Genomic DNA, 27,018 nt, shown 5'->3' with positions numbered 1-27,018 from the left:
ATTAATTTTAAAAAGTATATATATATATATATATATATATATATATATATATATATATATAATATATATATATATATATATATATATATAAATTAAAAAACACAAAACACAAAACTATATTATGGTGGCTGTATTCCAGGACAGGCCTGCTTCCTTTAATTCTTTCTCCTTGGTCCTTCGCAGGTTTCTTTATGTCTTCCCCGCTTTCTCTTCCCATCTGCTGTCCAAGGCTGCTGTCTTGGGAAGTGACCCTTTTTCCATTCTGGCCACATGACCCAGCCAACGCCATCTTCTTCTTTTTATTCGGCTTTCAATGCCAGTGCAGTCAGCTTTCTTTAATAGATCCACTGTTTTTATTTTTGTAGGCCAAAATAAATTTAAAATTATTTTTAAACACTTGTTCTGAAAGGCTTCTAGTTTCTGTATTAAGGAGGATGTCATTTTCCAGCTTTCACTTCCATAAAGCAGTACACTTAAAACATTGCTCTTGAATATTTTCAGCTTTGTCTTTCTCATTATTTGCTTTGATTTCCAAATGTTTTTCAACATACCGAAAGCCTGGTTTGCCTTTTGAATTCTGTGCTTGATATCGTGTTCTGCATTTTCGTCGTCTGTTATTTTGGATCCGAGGTAGGAGAACTCTGTTACCTCTTCAATTATATGCTCATCTATCCTAATTTCACTGTCATGTTTTGGATTCACCCTAATGTACACAGTCTTATCGAAATTTATTTTCAGTCCAATGTTCGAGGCGTTCTTGTGTAGTGCGTTTAGTTTCTCTGAGGCGTCTCTGTGTGTACTGGAAACTAACGCGATATCATCTGCGTAGTCTATATCTTCCAGAAAGGATGTCAGTGTCCAGCGAATGCCTCTCTTCTTAACATCAATTGTATTTTTCATGAGCCAGTCTAGAGCCAGGATAAACAGAAGCGGGGAGAGTATGCAGCCTTGTTTTACACCAATTGTTACATTAACGCTGTCTGTTAAATTGTTGCCACAGATCACTTGGCATTGGTAGTTGCTGTACATTGCTTTTATTAAGTTGACTATCTTTATCGGTATACCATAATGGCGGAGTATTTTCCACAGGGACTCTCTGTGTAAGCTGTCAAAGGCTTTTTTCAAATTCGACAAAATAGTGTAGAGGGGGCTGTTCCATTCAATGCTTTGCTCCAGGATTTGTCTCAGGGTAAATATATGGTCACTACATGACTTCCCTTTTCTGAATCCTGCTTGCTCTTTTCTAAGAATGTTTTCAATGTGAGGTGAGATTCTTTTCAGAAGGATTCTATTAAAAAATTTGCTCGTTATGGACAGAAGTGTGATTCCACGCCAGTTAGCACAATTTCCCAGGTCTCCTTTCTTGGCTATTTTATGGATGATGCCTTTCTGCCAATCCTCTGGTATTTCTTCCTTTTCCCAAATTAAATGTTGGTGAACAATTTACTGAGAATTTTGGATATTTCTTGCGAGTTCGCTTTAAGCATTTCCGCACTGATTTTGTCAATACCTGGGGCCTGGCCATTTTTGTTGTTGTTGTATTACCTCGCGCACCTCATGCTCAGTGATTGGACCAAGATTAACCTCTACGTCCATTTCTGCTTCTGGGTTATCTGTGTAAGAAGATGGGTCTGGTCTGTTCAGAAGGTTTGCGAAATATTCTCTCCATCTTTCAATTTTCTCCTTTTCGTCTGTGATGACACTACCATCTTGGGATTTTAATGGTTTCTCTTGACCATAATTTCTGTTTCCCGAGAGCTTTTTTGTAATTTTGTATAGCGTTTGAATGTCTTGTCTTACAGCTGCATTTTCTGCTTCAGTTGCTAAATTTTCTGCAAAATCTCTTTTGGCTTTCATGCCTTGTGGATTCACTTCTTTATCCTTCAATGAGTATTCACTGGATAGCCTTTCTTTCAGTCGGGGGGATTTAGCGTTCAAGAGATTTTGTTTGATTGATTTTCTTTGGTTAATGAGCTCCCATGACCTTGCTGATATCCAATTCTCTGTATTGATTTATTGTGTCCTAAGTGTTCAGTGGCACTTTCCTGCATGATGTGGTTGAAATCTTGGATTGTTATGTTTGTAATATCTTGTATTGCACTGACTTTGTTTCTTACTGAGATATTGAACTGGTTTTGGATATCTGGGATTTTCAATTTATTTGTGTTGAAACGTTTCTTTTTCTGTTTTGCTATTTTTGTTTTCATCAATTTAGTAGAGATTTTGGCTGTGACAAGATGGTGGTCACTTCCAATGTCTGCCAATCGTCTGACTCTGAAATCGTTTAAGCTGCTCTTCCATTTTCTGTTGATAATTATATGGTCTATCTGACTTTCTGTTTTTCCATCTGGTGATTTCCAGATCAATTTGTGTATGTTTTTGTATGGGAAGAAAGTTCCACCAATAATGAGGTTGTGTTCTTCGCAAAATTCTGTCAGTCTGCTTCCATTGTTGTTCATCACCCCTATGCCTTCCTTTCCAACTGACTGATTTGTTTGTTTTTCAACTGTATTGCCAACTCTTGCATTAAAGTCCCCAATGATCATGAGCATATCATGTCTTGGAATGTTTTCAACGGCCATTCTTAAAATATCAGTAGGTGCGTAACATGTGAGGATTGATAGTTTGGTGTAATTTGAGTTGTGTCTAGTGCATAAAATTCTTTCACTTATCGGTTTCCATTTCAATAGTGATTTGTTGTTTTGCCTGGCTATCAAGAGGGCAACACCTTCTCTGTGATGGTCATCATTTCGTCCTGATCAAATGATCAGGTCGTCATTAGAGAGTTGGCGCTTCCCAGCTCCTGTCCATCTTGCCTCTGATATGCCCAGCAAATCGATCTTGTAGTTCAACATCTCGCGCTGGACTTGTGCCAGTTTTCCTGTTTGATATAAGGTCATAACAGTCCAGCACGAGACATTGAGCTTGCGTTTTGGTGACAACAGAGCTGCAATCTGGTCTGGGGCTTCCTTTCGCCTTTGACCTCCTACTGTCATGAAGCCAGTATTCTGATCCGCTTCTCTGCTACCGCCGGTTGTGGATTTACGTCTGGTTTCTGTTTCTGTAACAGTTTGCTTTTTATGAGGTGGGTTGTTAACCCTACGATCAACCCCCATTCCTGGAGGGCCGGTGGATTACTCTTCGTCTGATCTCTCTCCTTTTTTTCTCTTATTGGAGGTCCGAGGTTCGAGATACGCAAGCCCTCCCACCACGACAAGGTGATAATCCGTCGGGAGAGATAATATGTTACCGAACTGGCTAATTTTCATAGCTCAGAAAAGTGAGTGGAGCAGGCACTTATGTTGGTAACAACAAGATATGAAGTGAATAGAAAAGTGCCAGAAGACAACAGAGAATAAAAATTTTTTTAATTTTTATTCTCTGTTGTCTTCTGGCACTTTTCTATTCACTTCATATCTTGTTGTTACCAACATAAGTGCCTGCTCCACTCACTTTTCTGAATTAAAAATTCACCCCATACACCGGAGCATACTCAATGTCTCAATCGTTTCTATGTTATATGTTTGTGTTGAGAATATTGGCTATTAAGCTTAACTGCTGGTCAAAATTATTCGCGATGGTGGTGTACGAACGAATCGGCGGTCTCAAGAAGTGGGTGAGAGAGGGATCTAGTAATGACTTTGAGTTTGAAACGAATATTTTGTGTTCGTGGATAGCTCACACGGTAGAGCCACGCTCTCACCTGCCAGGCGGAGTTGTCGTACCAATAAGGTCGCAGGTTCAAACCCCACCACCGCCGCGAAAAAAAAAAAAAAAAAAAAATTATTCTCTATTGTCTTCTGGCACTTTTCTATTCACTTCATAGCTAATTTTCATAGCAGACAATAGTCTGATTTTCCATGTAGTCAACACACACACACACACACAAACACACACACACACACACACACACACACACACACATCCACAGAGAATCTTGCTTTTTCTTTTTATTAATATAGATTTATCTAATAGAAACAAAAAAATGTGATTTATTATGGTATCGATAAAACAAACTGCAGTTTTTATACTTTAAAGAAGAAATATCGAAAAGTAAGATAACGTCACATAACGGGGGAAAAAGGACTAATGCCAATGACAAAAAGCATGGACACTTGGATTGGACTATACCACAGAATGTTTGAAATGATTTTTTTTTAAATAAAAAATTATTTAATCAATGTTCATACGGGACCTATTGATCCACGCATTGATGAGGAAGGGACAGATTATGCCAAGCAAGGGTCTATGAAAATGGTTATGCTGTTGATGATAATAATGATGATGATGATGACGATGCTGATGATGATGATGAGATGATGATGATGATGATGATGATGATGATGATGATGATGATGATGATGATGATGATGATGATGATGATGATGATGATGATGGGGCAGCGGTATGGTCTTTGCTTCGTACCCGAAAGGTACCGAGTTCGATCACCCACCGCAGAGCTGTGTGACCTTGAGCAAATCACCTCGCCCTAGCTCAATTTGCGGCGATGCACTGCGGCGAACGTCTGGGTTATTCCAGTCTTCCCTTGGAATAGACCCTAGAGACAAATTTCCCTATGGGATGAATAAAGGGAATTTTAATTTTATTTTTATTTTATGATGATGATGATGACGACGTCGACGACGATGATGATTATGATGATGATAACGACGACGACGACGACGACGACGATGATGATGATGATGATGATGATGATGATGATGATGATGATGATTCAATGTGATGTGGCTCCTGGTTACAAAAACACTATTGTTTAAATTGGATAATTAAAAAGTGTTCATGCATAAAAGTAGGATTTAAAATCAATAATAGGCGTCATGCTTTTTAAATACTTCACAACCAGTAAGATAGTTTTAGATCAGGGATTAATCACAACTCATACCAGGCTTTCTAAATAATGTGTTATGCCTTAAAATGGTTTATTCGTGTTGTATTTACCTTATCATAAAGCTCTATCCACATTGTCATACAATTGGGCGGATAATCACTTCTAGCATTTGGTTCAGTGAGATGATCACATGTTTTGATGCTGGAAAAGTAACGTTATCAGATGATAGTTCGTGTACAGTGGAGTATAAAAATTAATCACGTGTATTACGCAACGCTATATTAAGTCCTCGTCACAAAGGATTCACACCCATTACTATAACCTGATTACATAATATTTACGTTATAGGTAGATAGTACCAATGCGCTTGGCTTAGAAACTCAAAACATTGCCATCCGGAAATATAATGGACCAACATACAAAACTATGTGTAACTTTGAACTTTTATAGTCTGGTTAATACTAATACAGTTTATTGAGAATTACTCATAAACGCGGATGGCAAAAGCAATAACAAAGACCTTAGTGACGTCAACTTGATACTAACTAGCTCTACGAACAAGACAAACGGCATTAAACGTAAAAACACGTGGGTGATTCTTAAACTCATGTTAAAAAAAAGTGTTTTCATGTCTTTTAGTTTTTGGTGACATTTTTGTGACCTCGAAATAATTTATCACGCCAGCACGAGGGTAAGATCGTCATTATGTTAATAAACCGTTTTGTCTGCACATTCCGGTTTTTTTTTTTCAGTTAACGGTTTGGGCCCAACTGGTAAGGTTTGAAAACCGTTATCTCATTTTTCTTATTAATCATAGGCATATGCCTATATTTAGTATTTTTACTAATCAACATCCCTTTCTTTGACGGTACCGTCGCATTATTTATTGTGTTGTTATTTGTATTTGTATATCTTATAATTTTTATATAATAAAAGTAAAAAAAAAAACAAAACAAAAAAAATCAAACCCACTTGTTGCACTGTTAATCAGTCTCAGTAATCTTCAAAAATGGGCTGGTAAGAAAAGAAAAAAAAAACCCAAACAAAACAGTGGCCCAAGTTACACTCACACGGCTACAAAACAACATAACAGAGAGGCAAACAGTGAACGGCATCTTTGAAATCTCGCCAAAGCTCACTCACGTCACGACAAGATGGACTGACGACGGATGGAATCGATCATTTTTTTCCTTTATCCCGGATAATTTTTCGTTCTTTTACAATCTACACTACTCTGCAAAGGGTTCTGCAACCTTTTGTTTTTCGTATTAAATGCAATTCATCCGTTACAACTAGATTCGAACTAATCAACATGAGCAACAGAGCTAAAGGTTAGAGCTTGAACTTGATTCTTTTTCTTTCTGAGACTTGACATTGACAGTGAGTGTCTTTTCTATTTGAATCTTAGTCTTGGCGTCAACGTAGGGAGTTTAATAGAAATTCTAAATGTACCTCACACACTTGAAACCAATGTCATATGAAAGAGCTGGCAACACAGATTACAAAACAGTTTGAATTTTGTTTCTATCTTGATTAGACATGTTGTTACGGCAGTTCAAACTCTGAAATTTCAGGCCGATTTTTTCCCCAAAATTACCATTGCAAAGTTGTGACCGAAATCGCGTGATACAGTTAATATGGAGTTCTTATCATATATTGTATACCAAAATGTTCGTCTTATCGAGGACAATGCATTTACATTAATAAAGCGGAAGATAAACATTTCAAATTAACACATTATTACATAATTTAATATGACTATGACGCAAATGTTACATCATCAAAAACTCGGCTAGACTAGACGGACGTAAGAAACAATTTGCTATATCACTTTTGGATTTATCCCCAATATCTCACTGAAACAATTGCAAATAATTCCCCTCTTTGAATTAATACATAGAGATTAAAAAAGGGTTTTGAGAGTATTTAATTTAAATGAAAGATATAAACATGTTGTGTAATGACACCTATGGCAATTCAATTGCATATAAATAAAATGGTAGATTGAAAAAGTTCAAATAAATTGAAACGGATTCTCTATTATAATAAGAAGGAAAGTTCTGGCTTTTAATACTTTAAAAAATTCTGCTGAACCACTTTGGGTTTATTGCTATTACATCATTTGAACTGACAATTAATATAATTTTATCCCCCCCCCCCCTTCTCTCTCAATGTATGGGGGTGTCAAAATGTATAACTAATAGAACTTCTTACCATAATAATTATTAAGGCTAAGGCCTTTAGAATATGGATAAAAATGATAAACATATGGGAAAGAAACTTGATGACTTGATGGCAAAGTAAAATAAAATTCAATTAAAGCAATTGGTATTTATAAAATATCGATATTATTATCGGATTTCACAAAGAGAAGAAATATACGAACTTTTAAAACAAAAACTATAAAATGCCCATAAATAAAGTTGGAAAGTATGTATTCAAAATAAAAACATAGTAAATAATAGTACTGAAAATATTATGGACTAAAATATTAATAATACATAACTAAATTTAAAATATCGATATGAATATCGATATCGTCCGGCAGCCATGATGAGAAGATAATGTAAACATGGCATTTCGCCACAGAGTTAAAACGTGTCTGCGCATCGATATAGAGCCCTGAAATTTGGCATGATATTCTAAAAACAAGCATTTAAATTTTTAAAACACACGCGGTAAATATAAAAATAAATGCATTTGATAATTGCCAAATTTTAACTTCATATAACTTCTGGAATTATTAATGGATTTTTCCTTAATTGGCACCATTTAAAAGGAAATTGAAAGACGAAAATAATGATACCAATATATCTGCGCTATTCCTCTTTATAACGAAGTTATTCATGTTTAATTGAACCCCCCAAAACGCGAATGGCAATTTCCAGTCACAACTTTCCTATAGGAGAGTTGGGTCAAAATTTGACTGCCACTGCTGCTGCTCACTAAACTGCCTAGTCAACGTTCCCCATCTCCTTTGACTCATCATTCATTGATCCCATCAATTCAGCCCAATCGACTTCAACTTCAAAGGACTGTTAGTTCTCCCTGTTTACGAATCTCATCAACAATATATCGCCTATTTCTTTCTCATGTTTCACTGTGACCGAGTGACTGATTATTCTCAGACTCGGACTGAGTCATGTCTGCGTCTGAGAATAAGAAAGGCCTCCTCTATTACTAGGTACTTTGGTAAAAAATTCAAATTGGATTCAGCTCAATTAAACCAATATCATTTTAAAATGCTTTTCAACACGATTCTAATGATACCAAAATTGTGAAAATCAGATAAGCAGAAGAAAAGTTATGTTCTAGTTTCAGAAAAATGGTCTTCTATTTCTATTTGCCTTTGTTATTTACTGACGGACTTTTTTGTGACCTGAAAATTGTTGCATTTCCGGTAGTAACCACCATTTGGATTTCAAAACTGGTCTAAAATGTCCGCTAAGATTTGAGTAAGGATTTTGCTGGAACGGTATACAACTTTGCCCTGAATTTAATTTTATATAAAAGTTAAGATGTTAAATAAACGTGCCATCATGAAATTTTGATTTACTAAGTTCTAATCTTTTAATTATCCAAAGCTATATTATACCCTATTTTATCCGTAATCAAAAGTTATACTAAAAAAAAGTTTAAAAAATCGGGTCACAGCCACTAGCTCATTTATCGGCTCCCTTTACCAAAGTACCTACTATTACTCTATTCGTAATAGTACTGCGAATAGGGGAAATCAGTATTTGCAGTAGTACTGCGAATAGTCGATAGCTGTCGTTTTCAATATTCGCAGTAACTGCGAATTAGTAGATAGTGTTCGTATTCAGTATTCGTTATTCTGCATTATTCTCAGACTGCAACTAATTTCCTTTAGCCGAGAACTAGAGCTTTATTGTATAGAGGATTGGGCGCAAAATATAAATAAACTACAATTTTATTATTACTATATTATTTTTAAAAAAATTATTTATTATGTATTTATTAAAAAATAAATTACTCTATTATTATTATTATTTTGCGTTTTGCTGATGATCACAATGTGTCTGTTGTTGTTTAGTGATGGTGGTGTTGATGTGGTGGTTGTGATTGTAGTGCTGTTGATGATGTTGTAGTGATAGTGATGATGACTATTATAAAAGGATAATGATGATGCTGTGGTAATAGTAGTAATGATGATGTGGTGGTGGCTGTACGAGTAGTAGTAGAGTTAGTTTATTGATGGTAACTTCTATTATTTGTAGGAGCACTGAGATATGAGTCAAGCAATGGCGAGAGAGAGAGAGAGAGAGAGAGAGAGAGAGAGAGAGAGAGAGAGAGAGAGAGAGAGAGAGAGAGAGAGAGAGAGAGAGAGAGAGAGAGAGAGAGAGAGATTCCTGGAGCTTTATAAAATATATTTAACTAACTGTAAATAATACAATAAACAGGTTAAGGTACAGAACTATATAAAGTAATCTGACAGATAAGCTGTGATAGATTTCAAGATGTGAATGAATGATCAAGTCTGAGAGGTGGGGATGGGGAAATCTTCATGGATTGGATTGGGGTAACAAAAACAAAACAAAGCATGATCTTGTCAAGTTTCAGACTTTAGGGAAAAGTTGAAACATTCAAAATCTCAATTCTAAGTCACACAAAATGTTTCAGTCATCCCTCCTTTTCTTTCCTTCTCAACCTAACAAACTCATTCGACAACACGCCATTTTGAACAGAAAATAGTAATGTGCTCAGTGAGGGGACAAAAACAAATTTTCAGAGATGGGAGAGCGCTTCTAGAGATGGGAGAGCGCTTCTATTACTGCGAATAGTGGCCCCACTGTTCGCAGTAGTACTGTGAATAAGCTCTTCGATAAGAAAAATGATTATTGGTTCGCAGGCACAGTCTGGCAATAACGATGGACGGTTATTCACAGACACTTTTTTCAAACTCCGCTCTTTTGAACATTTATCTACATTCCAGAAAACGGAAAGTTTCGAAATGCACAGAGAAATAAGTAAAGTTAATATAATGATATCAATAAAAACATAAGATTAACCAACAAAAAATCGGGAGGCCTTCCCAAAGCTCCTCATGCTAGCATTTCTTTCAATTTGTATTTTCACCGTGGATCTTTTGTCAGGCGTTTAATTATTAAATTTGTCATCATATGTTTTATTGATGTCATTTGGCTTTTTAAAAAGCTGGATTAGCATAAATTTTATCACTGTTTACTTTCATTTTGTGTTAAATATCACTTGATATTAACTGATTTGATACGTAAATTACCACTGGCATTTTAAAAGATTATTTGACTTTTTCCATGACTAGTTTGGCATTTTTCATAAAATTTATCTGCCAAGGCATCTGTTTTTAATCAGCCAGGATCTGGTTATTCACATACATGTCTGTGCTTAGTGACCTGTGATTACTTACTTATCCGAACCAGCGACCACCTGAGCTCTAGCCCTTCGGTCTCGTGCCATGACGTAGAAGTTAGACGTCTTTTGTAATTGTTCCAGGTGACTATAAAGTGTGTTACTGATGCTTGGATTTGGTGGGAGGAATGTGCATATCAGGTCTTCAAGAGGTTGACATTCAAGCAAGTGGTGTGTTACTGTTTCATTGGGGTGTTGACATAGGGGACAGGAAGGGGATGCGTCTTTTGTAATTTTGCAAATGGCTGTTGAGCGGTATGTGTTGTGTTCTTAGTTGAAAGATGATGCTTTGCTGGTGTCTTCTTAGCTTATTTAGGCTATCAGTCTTTACAGGAGTCGTCATATGGGAAAACATACATCTACCCGTGGTGCTCATTGCCCAACTGTTCATCCATTCTTTTCTCTTATTTGTTTTGATTATTTGTTTCGCTGTAACAAGAAGAAATAAAAACAAATCAGATATACAAACATTAGCAATGAAGACAATACAAGATTACCCAGACAACTGGATACATGTTTACACAGATGGATCGGATCTGCCCACAAAGGAACTAAAAATGCTGGGTATGGGTTTGTAGTAGAATACCCAGATAAAACCTGTGATAAAATCCACAATTCTTGCGGAAGCTCCTGCTCAAACTACGAGGCAGAGGCAGTTGCAATAGAAGCCTCACTGCGACACCCCTCTTCTGTTTTCCAGCTAAACCCTTCAAAACTTCAAAACACTGTCATCTTCACAGACTCCAAATCGGTTCTCCAAGCTCTGGATTTAGATAAACTCTCCTCAACCTTCAATAATTTAAGATCTCAACAAGATGAATTCCTTACAACACACAGAATAGACTTATCTCTCCAGTGGATACCGGGACATTCAAATATACCAGGAAATGACAATGCAAACAGACTGGCCAGACCCGGATCAACACTTTTACAACTATCAATTCCAGTATCCTTAGACACAGCGAAACAAATAATCACCTGTGATTAAAAACAGATGCGATGTGTCAGTGAATAACTTCAACCTTTGACTTAAGTTAACCTATTACCTGAAACTGAAACTTTAAGTTCAAATAATTGCAAGCCTGTCTCCTGTTTTATTTGTGTCATGTTTTTGTTTGTTTTACATTTTTTGTTTTAGCCAATTTTGTTTGCTGACCTACTGATGAAATGACTGGTTGTTAATATAATAATTTTTAATTTATTTTTTTTACTCTTACTTTACAATAGGAGGAGGGGGTGGGGAGAATGTCTTGGATGATATTCTAGATGATTGTCAAGATGATTTCTCAGCTGAAATGAGTGAAGATGGAGGTAAGCAGAAGAAGTTGCCAATAGCTTTGACTTTGACTTAGATGGATAAGTCAATTGATTTAAAGCTTTTCAGAATATTTTACAATTCCATTCTCTCTTTTTTTTTTTTCTAAGAGTACCACATCCTGCAGAGTCATTGTAGGGAGAGATCAGCAGAGTTGGGAAAAGGGGCAATTTTAAAGAAAAATGATTTATATTTTAACTTCTTTGATTCATGTATTATAACATAAAATCTTATTTAACAACCTTGTCAACCAAAACATTTTTTATTACAAACTCCTTAAACTATTTAACCATCTTTAACATTTATTCATTTTTACAAGTCTCAAAAATTTATCTCACATCATCAATGAGCTTTTGTTCAGTCCCAAATCATATTTTGATCATTACAACTTGCCACAGTTCTGCTAATTGAGAGTTCTAATTTAAAAATTAATAAAATGAAGTTGATTCTGAAGTTTCAAGAGACTGCTTTGGTAATTGCAAGTAATTGAATTTTCTTTTTATTCTTTTTAATTGATTGATTTTTATTGTTTTATTTATAGGATGTTTTTTCCTTTTTTGTTTTCTTTTCATTTCCTGTGAACAGAGAATTCCACCAGGAACTCTTTTTCACGACCAATGAATCAGAGAGCTGTTAAAAGAGAGATATCAAATGATCCAGTTGATGCTCCCAGCGTAAAAGTTGCCAAAGTTTCACAATCCTCTGATGATAAAGAAAATGGTATTGGTTATAAATTTTTGTTTCTTTTTCAGTAATAATTATTTTAAATTAATTTGACAACAGACAAAAAAAAATTGTGATAACATTGAATCATAGTGGTCAATAAAATTTTAACTGTTTGGGTTTGACCTTCAAAGAGAAGTGTAAAATAGAATTTGGAAAAAAAAACCCAAAACATCTACAAAATAAATAGAAAAAATGAAAATAAACAATCATTAGTAATATGTGCTATTTACAGACCCTCAAGCACCATGGACTATAACACCAGTGTCTGTGAAATACTCCACAAACTTATCATCAAACTGACACTATAATACAGACCTGCCAACCGGTACAATTTCGCGTATTTTAGTACAATTTTTGGACTCAAATATGTGGATACAATTCCATAGGATTTAGTATGATTTAAAATTATATTTGATGTGAATGATGTTGATGTTGATACATTTGATACAATGATACACACATGTCGTACACAAATTGCTGACATGTTTCTGAGTGAATGATACATCACATTTAGTACAATAGTTATCATTTCAGTTAGTTATATGATGCCGGTTTTCACCAATACTTTTCTCATACATTTTTGAGGATTTGTATAGAATTATGCATATAAGCTTTAGACCTGTAAATTCTCAGTCAATTAACTGAAATCAGTCCATTTGTCAAATTCAAATATTTTAAAAAAGGAAAGAAAGAATTCACAAATCGTAATCGAATGACCGTAAAGTAATTAGGAGTGTTCCACAGCGCTACGCATAGCTCATGGGGACCATTTATATTAACGATGTATATATTGCCAAGACAAAGCGACGCTTTTTATAAAAGGCGTGTCTGAACACTTCCCTGGGTATTTTCACACAGCCTTCGTTAAATTATTTTTTCACTTTCCAAACCCGTCGTGATCCCAACTGTAGCCAATTTTAACTGAGCCATCGAGCGATAAATTTCACTGTTTCATCTAAGCCAAAATTGACCACAATTACCTGGCGAGTCTCAATAGTATGATAAAGTAAATTGCGAATGCCAGAAGTCCATTATGTAGACACCTTCAAATCGAAAGTTAGGATAGATTGCTACAAGCACATTTCGATTGCCTCACGTTGTAAACAAACTGGTTGACCGTTTCTTCACTGATTATAAGGAACAAGCCTAATTAATTCCCGTGCAAATCAGGACGTTTTCTGCCATTGTTTTGCTCAAGCCCAAGCGAGCTTGCTGTTTTGTGGCGATTTACCTTCATTTCGATTCTTTGAATTTTTCCGCTACGCCTGCCGAAGTTTCTTCTTGATAATTCACTTCTACTTAATAATTCAGTGTATTGGCCTGAAGTCATATTTATTTAAGTTTTTTTTTTCTGTCATTTACTGATTGAAAATCAAGTTTGCTCATTGCTACATTATTCTAATGTTCTCACAATGGCTGAGCTGTTCGTGGATCGCAATTCAGACTTGTCGAGCATCGATAAAGATGTGAGGAATAAATTCAATTGGTCATGGCTAGACGTTAAAGATGATAATGGTGATTATTCTTCTGACTATGTCAAAAAAATTCCACAGGCAGGAAAATGACTTTGATGAAGTCATCTTTACCTATTTGAATGACATGCTTATTTAGCATTCCTTCTACATCAATTTATGGCAGTCATACTTCCAGTAATAATAATACCCACTATTTTAATATATTGTATTTATCACTCTCCTCTCCAATGATGCCCTTATTTTTAAAAAAATAATTGAATCTTCAGTTTGTCGAAGAGTTTCAGTCAATTTTTATAGAGCTCATTTACAGGTCTAAAGCTTATTTTATACTTTAAATAGAGTCGTTTCGTCCCCTACCGTCCAATAAGAGCCTTGTCAGGCCTTACGAGAACAAGGGAAGTAATATGTCCAAAACAGGCACCATAAATAATACCGTTTTCAAAGAGCAATGTCGCAAAATCTTAAGACATGGTTGTAGGTTTGGGTTTTCAACTGACTTTTCCCCGGCAAGAGATATTATCCATGTTCTAGTGGTGTTAGATATGTGATATATTTTTCCCTTACCGACCAAATTCTTTTCCATCGTTCCCCTACCGACCACCAACCTTACCACCAACGGAACATTATTATGATGCACTACAATTTGATAAAAATCTCAAATGAATAACTAGAAAGACTATACTGTAAATATCATCGTAAGTATACAGTGAATAAGACTATCATTTATTCATTAAATAACAAAAAGTCAGCTTAAAATTCTCGCTCGAGACGCTTTACACGAATTGGCAAGGAAACATTAATTCAGTAACAATGATGAGGGCAAGACATGACATGCAGATATTATTTTTTAAAACAACATCAAATTGAAACAAATACTCATTAAGTCCTTCCTCGTCAAGGGCTTCAATGGTATCACGCTGGCTGCCCGAGCATTGTATTTTAATGTAACCAGCGCTTGCACCGGCCGCAACTGATTCGGCCATATATATATTGTATTCTCTGTTTCTGAAGCAATCTGATGAACATGATGAAACACAGCCCAGAATAACCTCTATATGAGTCTCTTGGCTAGTTTCGCTGGGGAGGATTTTTGCCCTTCCCTCTCTTTTTCTGCCTTCCTATTGCAGCCACTGTTAAACAACAAATTGTTTAGCAACTATTTACACATCTAGGTCTAGGAAATGAAAAAAAACAACATAAAACATTTTAAGGTGTTTGGTAGGGTTTTTAAAGACCCATGTAAAGTGTTTGGTCTGTAAGGGTAGGGACATGCGAAAATGCCCTTCCCTCACTGACCAACCTGTTTTCATGGAACAATGGAGATTCAAAACCGATTTGACAATAGTTATGCTAAATAGAGATCTTAGGAGGCAGTTTTAATCCACTCAATGTATTTCTACGGTTAGGAGAGTTACATTATGCTTATTTGTCAGTTAGGACGGACGTGGTGCAACCCGTAAGACAAGAAACATTTTCATCTTTCCTGAAGAAAAGTTGTCAATTTTAGTGCGTTTTCGCTACAACTTTGTATTTTGACAGTTTGTAGTGGCGGAAGCAATCTTCGTAGATGATGTAATCGGGTTATTACAACTAAAGTCATTCAATTAAAGACGTAACTAAACAAAAACTCTGGTGTGTTGTCTAGTGTGTTGTCTATTTGGTCGGTCAGGGAAATGATCGGTAAGGGAAGGAACGACTCTAGTCTCAGATTACATTTAAACTATTGCCACTTATTAAATAGAAAATTTTAAGTGAAAATTAAATTGAACTAACATATTTGACTATGAAGCCTTCGGTTAAAAACTGTAGTGCGAATTAGCTTAAACATAAATGGAATAAATCCCTTTATAATAACTAAAGTTATTGTATTTTGATTTATAAAATTTATAATGATCTTTTTTATTCTTTATTGTTTTGTACAAGTCTTGATTTTTAAACAATTACAAAGTGGGTAGCTTTAGGAACGGTATTTGGGTTTTTTTTAATTCATAAAACATGCATTTCAATATAAATTTGGGTTTATAAGACACTTCGTTTTCATCAGAAAGGAAATTTCAATAATATAAGCATAATGAAATGAAACATCTTTTTGGTCAATCAGAAATTTGTGATAAAGTTTACCTTTAAGGGCAGAATTACAGAGGTGGTAACGAGTACAATTTCACAACACAGCTTTCTGGGTGGGGATCCTGACCTCCCATAGCGGGCAGGGAGGTACACACTGTGTCTTCTATCCCCTTATATCTGTTTTCCAACATGCTTTCTGTCTTTGTCTTGGAATGAGATTACTTAGTTTTTTTCCTGGCCCTGGTCGGAGTCCTGGCTGGGAGGGAAACGGTCAAATGCATAGTTATTGTTTTGGGAGATGATATTTTTTTCCTTGTAAATCATCTCTCTGTTATGTATTAGTATATTTGTTATTATTTAATGTATAATGTAAGCATTTGATTGTGTTCCTCTTTGTTGGATTTTGTTCTTGTGTCCGGATGAGACTTATACTTGATCTCAAACTAAGTACATTGGTGGTATGCTCTTGGAATCTACATCTGATCCCTATTTGTTCCCAGTTCCCCTATGTCTTACTTTCTCATGGATGCTTCAATAATTCTAGAACTTTTTACTATCCCATTTTCTTCCTTTTTACTGGCGCTGATATAACCTAGATGTGTTGCAAGCGCCGTAAAACCCTTAAAAACGAATATTTAATCTGTTATAGATTTTGACCAAAGTGGTTGTGGGCACCTTTGTGTTCTGATTTTGCTTCCTGAAAAGTTGGCCACTATGCAAATTCAGTATGTGGCAAAAAATATATTTTTAACGATTATAAGCAATAAATAATATAAGCACACAGTAGACTAAAATGAGGTTGTTCAATTATTGGTTGAAGCTAGATTTTATTTTCTAATTATTGGCTTGAGACATTATTAAAAGTACCCCTTCTTTCAAAAAAAAAAAATTGAACTAACTTGTAATAAATGTAATGAGATTCAGTAAAAGTAAAAGCTACTTGAGTAAGACATTTCCATATTCCGATGTTTATGAATTTTAAAGTATCAAAGTTAAAATAAAATATGATCACAATTCAAATCTTGATTGTGACATTTTATTTTTACATTCATAGTTTTTTGGTATCAGTGATACAGTATCTCGCCTCATGGTCAGTAGCAGATTGAGGGTGGGTGACCGTTGAAAATAATGGGTGAGATGGTAGCAAGCACAATACTCCTCTCAACTCAGGTGTGAATGAGCTCCTGACTGGAAGCATTGATGGACATTGTAGAGTGTTTACACAAACAAAGATGCCTAAGAGGCAAATAGTAATCTATGAAATATACACATGCGTTTTATATCGTTTACTGGGGGAATGAGTAAATCACATTGAGCATGATAATCGCATGTTAAATGTTCATATGTATGTATTTTTATTTATTCCTTAACTTGTTTTTCATTGAATAATTTTACTCTTTTCAGAAGAGTCGGAAGAAGAAGATGATGATGAGGAAGAGGAGGAGGATGATGATGATGATGAAGAGGAGGAGGAGGAGGAAGAAGAAGATGATGGTGAAGAAGAGGAGGATGAGGATGACGACGATGAAGATGAAGACGATGATGAAGAAGAAGAGGATGATGAAGAAGACCAAGAGAAGGAGGAAAGTGAAAACAAAGAAGAATCTTCATCAAGTGGTAAGTTCAACAAATTTCTTATATATTACATTAGTTTTTATATGATTTATTATTTGTAGAAGAGCTGGATTTGTGTTTGGTTTGGGGTTTGTGTGTTGTGTTCTGTGAATTTGTGCTTGTTGGTCATATGTCAGCTCTGTAAAGAGCAGTCTTGCCACTTATACAGATTTAATTGTTATTTTAGCTCTGTAAATCGTCAATTAATTGTCTGAAATCAACAAATTTGTTGAATTTAAAAAAAAGGAAAAGAACAAAACAAAAAAAAAAACTCCACATAAGTGAGATGACAAACATATGAGGTTTTTCAACAATAATCAGGAATATTCCTCATTACTATATTCCATTTTTTAAATTTGAATGAATTTTTAAAATATGTTTGGAAAGAAAATATTGGTTTTGTTGCCTGTGATAGTTGAGATTTGTACCTGTAGCTTAAGAACAAAGATAAATTTTATTCTATGTCAATTAACAGCAACCAAGAAATTGCAAAGGGGAATTTCCCCCATTGAATGGGACAGAAAGAGTGAACACGAGCAGACAACTAAAGGTCAGAAAGATGGAGATGTTGAAAAGGGAGGATCAGAAAGAGGAGGCTCTCCGGAAAGGAGGAGGGATAGGGCTCACAGTAGAGAGGAAGATAGGAGTGGTGAGTTAATAGTTTAAAAATGTCAGTAACCTAATTTTAAATTATTATAATTACTACTCCTTTTACTGTTATATTTTTATTATTTTTATATTTCAATTTGGGGACTATAACTATTTCTTTTTGGACATGTAAAAAAGGTTTAAGTCTGCTTTATATCCAGACAGTAAAAGATTTTAATTTTAATTTTGTCCTTTAGTCTTTACTCATAATGTCCTGACCACAGATTCTTCTTTACCAGAACAACTCATACAAGTATTTCAATTACTCCATGGTCACAGTTTGATATCCAGTCTTAATCTTTTACTCATTAATTTTATCCCAAGGTTCTTATTCAAAACTTAAATACCTCATGAGGGGGGCAAGATTCTTTTTAGTTAAAAGCAACAACCATGAGAATGTTGCCCTTGCTAAAGCCAAAGGAGTGTGGTCAACCCCGCCACAGAACGAGGCTCGTTTAAATCAAGCCTTTAAGGTAAGTTTTGCTAACATTTATAGAAATAAATTGCAAAGAGGATTGATAGAACTTTGATATTTTTGCAATTTTTTGTTGGTTATGATGTAATGTAAAAATAGTTAGAGGATAGATTTCACTTCCTGTAATAACGTTTTGAGGAAATACAAAAGTCCCTATTTTCAAATGAAGCAAAAGTATTCATAAAATATTTATTTTCAGACCTGTCAGTTATGCACATTTTGATGTGGCTGAAAATATTGCATTATGGATTGATTACAGCTTTTCTCTAGAAATTCGGATTTTTTTTGAGGGGGGTGGGGGATATATACACAATTTTTGTTTGTTTGTTGATTGTGGCATCACCTAATTTGTAATTGTAATATATGCGTTACATGTATGCTTGATCATGATTAGATTATATATTATGTAAATATATTATATTATTATTATTATTATATATTATTATTATTATTATTATTATTATTATTATTATTATTATAGACCTGTAAATTCTCAGACAATTAACTGAAATCAGTCAATTCGTCAAATTCAAATATTTTTAAAAAGGAAAGAAAGAAATGAAGAAGAAAGAAAGAATTCATGAATCGTAGTCGATCGAATGACCGTGAAGTAATTAGGAATGTTCCACAGCGCTATGCATAGCTCAAAGGCCGTTTATATTTACGATGGATATATTGCCACGGCTAAGCGACGCTTCTTAGAATTGCCGTGTCTGAACACACCCCAGTGTATTTTCACACAGCCTTTATGAAATTATCTTTTCACTTTCCAAACCTGTCGTGATCCCAATGGTAGCAAATTTCACTGTTTCGTCTAAGCCAAAATTGACCACATTTACTTGGCAGAACCTAAAAGTATTAAAAAGTTTAATGCGAATGCCGGAAGTGCGTAATGAAGACACCTTCAAATCGAAAGTTATATGATTGCTACAAGCACATCTCGATTGCCTCACGTTGTAAACAAACTGGTTGACCCACTGATGTGGGTACCTAATTATAAGGAACAATTGTAAGTAGCCTAATTAATTCCCACGTAAATTAGTTTTCTGCCATTGTTTTGCTCAAGTGAGCTCACTGTTTACTATTCATCTCGATTCTTTGGATTTTTCTGATACGAAACGAAGAGATTCAGTGAGGTTCAGTTTCAGTTTCTGTCTCAGTCTCAGTCAATTTTTATAGAGCTCATTTACAGATCTATTATTATTATTATTATTATTATTATTATTATTATATTATTATTATTATTATTATTATTATTATTATTATTATTATTATTATTATTCTTTCTATTCAGGAATGTGAGAATGTCATTCTGATTTTCTCTGTTAAAGAGAGTGGAAGGTTTCAAGGTATGGTGTGCTTAAGGTTACGGTTTGTAAATTATTGTAGTGAAAACTATTGTGTATAAGTATATGGTTCAAAAAGAAGTAGTGTAATATTAAAGACATAATCTCACAGTAACCCAGGGAGCCTGAGTTAATTATAGTTTTTATATTATTAAATGGACAATAACAGTTGCTTGCTATCTTTTAGATAGGATGCTGTTCTATCGAAAAGTAATTTCTGCCAGATCTAACAGATTCAACTATCCAATTACTTGATCACTGTGACTGAACAGAATGACCAGAAAAAAATCATGAAACTTGTCTGCCTGCTTGTTAGTCAGATGCTTCACCAACTTCTCCTTATTTGTTTTGTCTTTTACTTTCTCTGTGTAAGTTCAATACTAATTGCTTTGACAATAAATGAGTATTAATTTCAAGTTTCTGTATGTATAAAAAATATGAATAACATCTTTAATTAAAAAAAAAAGAATATTAGATAAGCTGTAATGATGACTAACTGAAAACTTGTCCACCATAGGTTATGCCCGTTTAGCTGAACTGTCAACCAAAGACCATCCACCAATCAAATGGGTTCTTCCACCTGGGCTTACACAGAAAGCACTCAGTGGTGTTTTTAAACTTGATTGGATAAGTCGGTAAGACTACTATCTTGCTTTGCATGATAAAACATATGTATTTAAACAAATTGTTGACTGAATACTAGTTTACAATTGTGTTTTGAAAGGCATTGGTTTTGCAACCTAAATATAACGAAGATGGTTTGCCAAGTGTCTTGCATCACACAAGACAATCCTGCATTTAGGAATGCTGTCCCGCTTTTCAGTCCAGTTGTTGATAGTTACTAGTATGAGGAGAATATGACTGATGTCTTCCTCTATGGTCAATCAATACACATTTTGTGTCTGATTAGTCCCTTCAAAGTGTATGAAGTTGATGTCAAGTAATATTGTATTTTTGGGAGTCAATGACCGAGGTATTATTATATGATGCCTCCAATACATAGGTCAATGACCAAGATATTTTAAACTACATCAATTGGTAGTACTATTGTGCACTGGCAGCTACTGTCCCTATTTGAATTTGGCAATGTGTATTTGTGTGTGTGTGTGTGTGTGTTCCTGTTATTCCGTCCATCAATTGCCTCAAAGTGTCCCTCATTTTGACTCAACATGGCATCCTTGAATTAAGTTGAAAAACTGTTTATGGGCTTTATTGATGGACTTTTCCTAATCCTTTTCCTTAAAAAAAACAAAGTCCTGGCTTTGGTTTCCTTACCTTAAGGTATTCAGTCAGAGATACCATGTTATTTTTTTTCTGTGCTTGTGTGGATTATATGGCATCATCATCTGAGTCTCTCCCTCTCAAGGGGAATGCCATGCTCAAGCCCTAATTAGACTATTGCCATGATCAAGGCAATTGGACATGAGTTTTTGTTGTTTTCTGTGAGGAATGGTTTTCGTTTTTGCTCTTTTAAATCAGCACCCTGAAGTCCTGAGACTTTGAATGGCCTCAGGCTTGGTATAAGAATTACCCGATTCTGGGTTTTTTTTTCTGTTCCCCCTTGTCTCACATTTTTCTTTAGGAACTCTGACACAAGAATGTGGTTGGCTAATTTCTAAATGAGTGTAATTGTCCTTTGTGTTTTGTAGCGACGTTCTTTTCCTAGGCACTGATAAAAGAGTTGACAGAAGATTAAAATGTTAATGATTCTTTCCTTTGGTAGGTGTGTGAAATATTCAACGGATGAAATGGCTAGATTATAAATCTATCTTTCTAAATTAGACCATGCCTCTGGATATATTTTATATATTAATATCTGGGTGGGGTTCCCGACCTCACATAGTGGGCAGGGAGGTACTGACTGTGTCTTCTATCCCCCTATATCTGTTTTTCAACATGCTTTCTGTCTTTTCTTGGAATGAGATTACTTGGTTTTGTCTTGGCCCTGGCCGATCCCCTGGGTGAGGGAAACAGTCAAATGGATAGTTAGAGTTTTGGGAGATGATATTTTTTTTTCTTGTAAATCATCTCTCTGTTATGCCTTGTATTATGTTTTGTTCACATATTATATATGATTTGTAAACATTTGAGTGTATTCCTCTTAGGAGGGACCTGTGCTCGTGTCTGGATTAGACTTTTAGGTGATCTCAAACTAACTATTTTGATAATGTGTTCTTGGAATCTACATTTTTCCTATTTGAACCAATTCTGCTTTGTCTCTACTGTACTTGAGTGCTTTAATTGTAATTCTAGAACTTTTTCCTTTCCTATTTTCTTCCGTTTTACTGGCACTGATATGACCTAAATGTGTTGCAAGCGCCGTAAAACCCTTAAAAACAAAAACAAACATATATAATGTGATTGCTGGAGAAAAGATGCCTCAATGTGAAATTGTGTTTAACTGATAATATGGATAAATTTCCATGGGGAGTTCGTTTTCAAAACGTAATTGGCCTCAAACAAGTCATCCAAAAAGCTTTACAAAAACACCAACTGTACGTTAATACTGACAAAACAGATATAACATTACTGTCAAGGAAGAAGGATGAATGGAGAGCCATGAAAAAAGTAGGATCACTAATGGGAGACAAGGAAGACATAGAAAGAAGAAAAAGTTTATCGACGGTTGCACTAAATAAATTATTATATATATGGATTAGAAAAGATAAAATAAATATAAACACTAAAATCAAATTATACACAACCCTTGTAAAATCCATGCTTTTATATCACTGTGGAACATGGGCACCTGACTGGACCCGAAGAGCAAAGATTGGACAGATTCCATAGAGAGCAACTTAAAAAGAGTTCTGAATATATGGTACCCCACAAAAATAAGCAATAAAACACTGTATTAAAAATGCAATGAAAGATCAAACCCTTGAGGCAAGATGGTGGCTTTTTGGGCATATACTCAGAAGAGATGAAAATATGCTAGCTAATAAAGCCATGAATACTTTTTTTCACCCCATCTGGACACAAGAAATATTAAGGCAGACCACCCACGTCAATTCACACTGTCCTGAATAGAGACCTAAATCACCTCCAAAATAACGACGAATGAAATCAAAGGAAGATTTTATGAAATTAGCATCCACAGCAAATGACCGTGAACTGTGGAAGGAATTGACACAGATGATTAGAGGGGCAACTGAGATGTCCCGTTTGCATGATTAGGAAGCAAAAGGCCTTAAGAAAGTCAATCATATACAGGTAAAGCAGTTCTTGATTAGGTTCAAAGCACCTATGATTGATCTATACCTGGAAAACAAATGATTTGAGAAAATGTTTGATTTGTTGATTTGGCAATATTCCTTTATGAGTAGTACAAGAAATACAACCAAAAAAAAACAACCCCAGTTCACTCTGCTAAATCGCACATCGATTTCTCGCACACTATGCATATACGGTACATATTCCTGAAAAACAGATTTTTTTTCTATATAATCACTCTGATTAATCACACACAATCACTGCTTAATTGCTTTACCTTGATTGAGTGACAACCAACAGCCATATGAAATCAACAACGCTGTTCCTATTTCACATAACTTTTCGGCCAAAGCATTTGATCAATTCGTAACAATGGACAACATTGGCGGTGAACTGACATCTCAGGAACCACTGGACTCAGTTCAGCCACACAAAAGATAATGCCTAGATAATGAAGATAAGAATGAGTCATCAGAATGTGACACACCACCCCTGACAAACCCTTAAAAACTTGACTTGGTAGACAAATTGGAGATTGAGATTGGAGACAAAGGTTTATAAACAGCTTGCTAGGTGGGGTTCCTGACCTTCCATAGTGGGCAGGGAGGTACTTACTGTGTCTTCTATTCCCCTATATCTGTTTTCCAATTTGCTTTCTGTCTTTGTCTCGGAATGAGATTACTTGATTTTGTCCTGGCCCTGGCTGGATGCCCTGACTGATAGGGAACAGTCAAATGTATAGTTGGAGTTTTAGGAGATGATATTTTTTTACTTGTAAATTGTCTCTCTGTTATGCATTGTATTATGTTTTGATTACATATTATGTATGATTTATAAACATTTGAGTGTATTTCTTTTAGTGGAACCCTGTGCTTGTGTCTGGATGAGATTTTTAGGTGATCTCAAACTAAGTACTTTGATAGTGTGCTCTTGGAATTTACATCTGTTTCCTATTTCTTTGGTGCTTTAATTGTAATTCTATAACATTTTACTATTTTCTTCCTTTTTACTGGCGCTGATATGACCTAATGTGTTGCAAGTGCCGTAAAACCCTAAAAAACAAACAATAAAAACAAAACGTAAACAGCTTTCTCAGAATAGAAAGCAATCAACGCTTTGCGATTACTGTTCTAACAAACAATAATGTCACATTTTGTTGACGATAAAACATGAAAAAGAAAAGAAAAAAAAAGACAAAAAATAAAGAAGAAAAACAAAAACAAACCCAAATAAATAAATAAATGAAAAACATGCTAATGAGGTCATGTCTAGAATGTGATGTCCCAAGCCCGTAGAAAACTGATAAGTGAAGGTCCTACATGAATGGCACATGAAAGCTGGTGCTTAGATATTATTTTTGGCTTCTCCGCTTAATCGACACACTAACCTGAACTCCAGAGGGTGCGCGATTAAGCAGAGTTGACTTTATATTAATGAATAAATGATAATGATAACAATGAGCACAATAATAATAATATTAATGATAATAATAATAATGATAATGATAATAATGATAATAAAAAAAAAATTGTAAACATGGTCAAATATTTAACAATTTACATCATATTTAAATTATTTAATGACTACAGATTATAAATTTTTTTCTACTTCACCTTTTTTCATTACCTCTCAATCTGCAAGGAGGTGCTAAAAGGAGAAGCTACATGTGCTGTCTCGTCTCCAGTCCTAAAAACTATTTATCAACGTGAGGGTTGGTCTAATTGTATAGATAACACTGTCTCAGTGAATAATATTTTAATCAAATTACTTTTAATATGAGGGTTTAAAAATTTAACCTATCAAAAAAGTTTTGTGTTGTAGTTTTTTTTATTGAGGAGTCCTGTCTTGATTTGCTGTAGAAAATAATGAAATAGAATATTTCTAGCTATATTTCTTGGAATGCAGCTAATAGAAGGTCCTTTGATTATCAATCTATGCAATGAGGGTTAAATCTGAAGTTAAAATGGTAATGATTTTTACACTTCTTTTGTCATTTTCTTGAAACCAGTCAACTTTACTCTGTTCACCAGTTTTTAATAGTGAAAGAATTTTTCTTTTTAACTCTTCTACAGACGGGACCTTGAATTTACAAGAACCAATCATCTTTTCAATCTGTGGAATGACAACAAAAGGGTTAAGATTGGCAGAGATGGACAGGTATGAAAATATGAAAACTTATTTCCCCGCTATGAAAAATCATGCTGTATTATCCCTACTGTTGAGAACAGCGTAATATAGTGGTCTCAGCGTCTTGTCTTGTCTTGTCTTGTCTTGTCATTAAGTCGCAACTCCGTGCATGGAAGATAATCTCGACTGTGGGTATGATGAGGATACATGGAGGTGCCGAAGCTTTTATTTCTCTCTGCTGTGTGACCTTGAGCAAGTCACCTTGCCAAGTTCACTTTGCAACACAGCATTGCAGCTAATGCCTTGGTTTTTTCAGAATTCCCTGGGAATAATAATAATGATAAATAAATCTTGATTGTGTCCATAATTATGGCATTAAGTGACAGGTGCTATGTATTACATGATAACGATTATATTTGTAAAGAGGGAATATCTCATACAGACATTTCTCTCTCTCTCTCTCTCTCTCTCTTTCTCTCTCTCTCTCTCTCTCCATCTCTCTCTCTCTCTCTCTCTCTCTCTCTCTCTTCTCTCTCTCCTCTCTCTCTCTCTTTCTCTCTCTCTCCTTTCTCTCTCTCTCTCTCTCTCTCTCTCTCTCTCTCTCTCTCTCTCTCTCTCTCTCTCTCTCTCTCTCTCTCTCTCTCTCTCTCTCTCTCTCTCTCTGTTTTCAATTTGTTACATTTGTTTAAGGTTCCATCAATCCTTCAATCAAATCTATCTGTCAATTAATCGGTCAATCAATCAGTTTTTATTCTTTGCACATTTCCTCTAGGGGATGAAATAAATTTGAGTTTAATTATTTATTATTTATTTGTTTAAATAAGCACTTAGGAAAATACTACAAGGAATGCTTCAATGTATCCATATATTGATGATTTTCATAAAGAGAAAAGGAAACATTTCTTTTGATCAAACATAATTTGTCTGTTTGAATGAAATCTGTTTCAGGAAATAGAACCTAGATGTGGCGAGAGTCTATGTAAGCTGTTCCACATGGATGAAGATTCAGACATATCGGATGTAGTTTACAAGGCCAGGAAAGCCCATGCGCGTTTGGAAAGCAGTCACAAAGAGCGTGGGGGTCCTCGCATGGTGTCATCACGACCTCCTGTACATAATGCTCCAAATGCTGATTATCCCCCAAGGTTAGGAGGCTGATAAGGCACTTGTTGTAACATGGTGCCATGCATCACCCTGTCAGCCTTTGTGTTCATCATATGAAGTCTGTTCTATATTTTGATGATGGTTTTAAAATGTGATAGAAATCGTGTTGATGAAAAAGAAGTAATGAAAGAGCGGATTTGGTGCTAATGAAGTGTGCAATGATACTAGGCTATTTATTGTAGGCATATTTAATAATAATTAAAGGTATTGAATGGAATATATATAAAGATATAGAAATCTGAGAGCTGAAAAAATACTTAAAGAAAATAAGTTATTCATTTAGCGATAATAAAAAAGATTTAGCCTACTTATTAAGTGGTTCTGATTGATATATTTCCTCTCTTGATTTGTAACCTTATTCGTTTTTACATGTTTTAAATTTGATAGGTTAAAAACATTACACATCTCTAAATCTAAGATCCGGACTGTGTTTTGTGAAGGCGGTTAAAAGCTAGAAATGGCTGCAATGTTATTGCTGTATTGATGTTCCGTTCACATCCCATAGAAAAGCATCTTCTCAGCACAGCTTTAGAAAGCTTCCCGGCTATGGTTGGACTCCTTTTTGTTAATAAAGGTCTTATTGTGTATAG

At 35.0% G+C, this 27,018-nt stretch overlaps 1 protein-coding gene across 1 annotated transcript in view; it reads left to right on the top strand.

Moving 5' to 3' along the window:
• The first annotated feature begins 5,982 nt into the window (after window positions 1–5,982).
• The window catches only part of LOC144978238 (YTH domain-containing protein 1-like), a 35,850-nt gene continuing 14,814 nt past the window's right edge, over window positions 5,983–27,018 (top strand). Inside the window, exons 1-10 of the mRNA XM_078924059.1 lie at window positions 5,983–6,180; window positions 11,486–11,569; window positions 12,159–12,293; window positions 17,246–17,458; window positions 17,931–18,104; window positions 18,428–18,576; window positions 19,873–19,927; window positions 20,442–20,559; window positions 25,210–25,294; window positions 26,213–26,409. Of these exons, the coding sequence (XP_078780185.1) occupies window positions 6,162–6,180; window positions 11,486–11,569; window positions 12,159–12,293; window positions 17,246–17,458; window positions 17,931–18,104; window positions 18,428–18,576; window positions 19,873–19,927; window positions 20,442–20,559; window positions 25,210–25,294; window positions 26,213–26,409 (1,229 nt within the window). The 5' untranslated portion in view covers window positions 5,983–6,161. The remainder of the gene's footprint in view (window positions 6,181–11,485; window positions 11,570–12,158; window positions 12,294–17,245; window positions 17,459–17,930; window positions 18,105–18,427; window positions 18,577–19,872; window positions 19,928–20,441; window positions 20,560–25,209; window positions 25,295–26,212; window positions 26,410–27,018) is intronic.

This window comes from Berghia stephanieae, chromosome 1 (genome assembly GCF_034508935.2).
Source record: "Berghia stephanieae isolate SIO BIC M18660-M18661 chromosome 1, UCSD_Bste_1.3, whole genome shotgun sequence".
In the NCBI taxonomy this organism is placed as follows: Eukaryota; Metazoa; Mollusca; class Gastropoda; order Nudibranchia; family Aeolidiidae; genus Berghia; species Berghia stephanieae.
The sequence above is the reverse complement of the archived record's forward strand: the minus strand, read 5'-3'. Positions and strand labels throughout refer to the sequence as shown.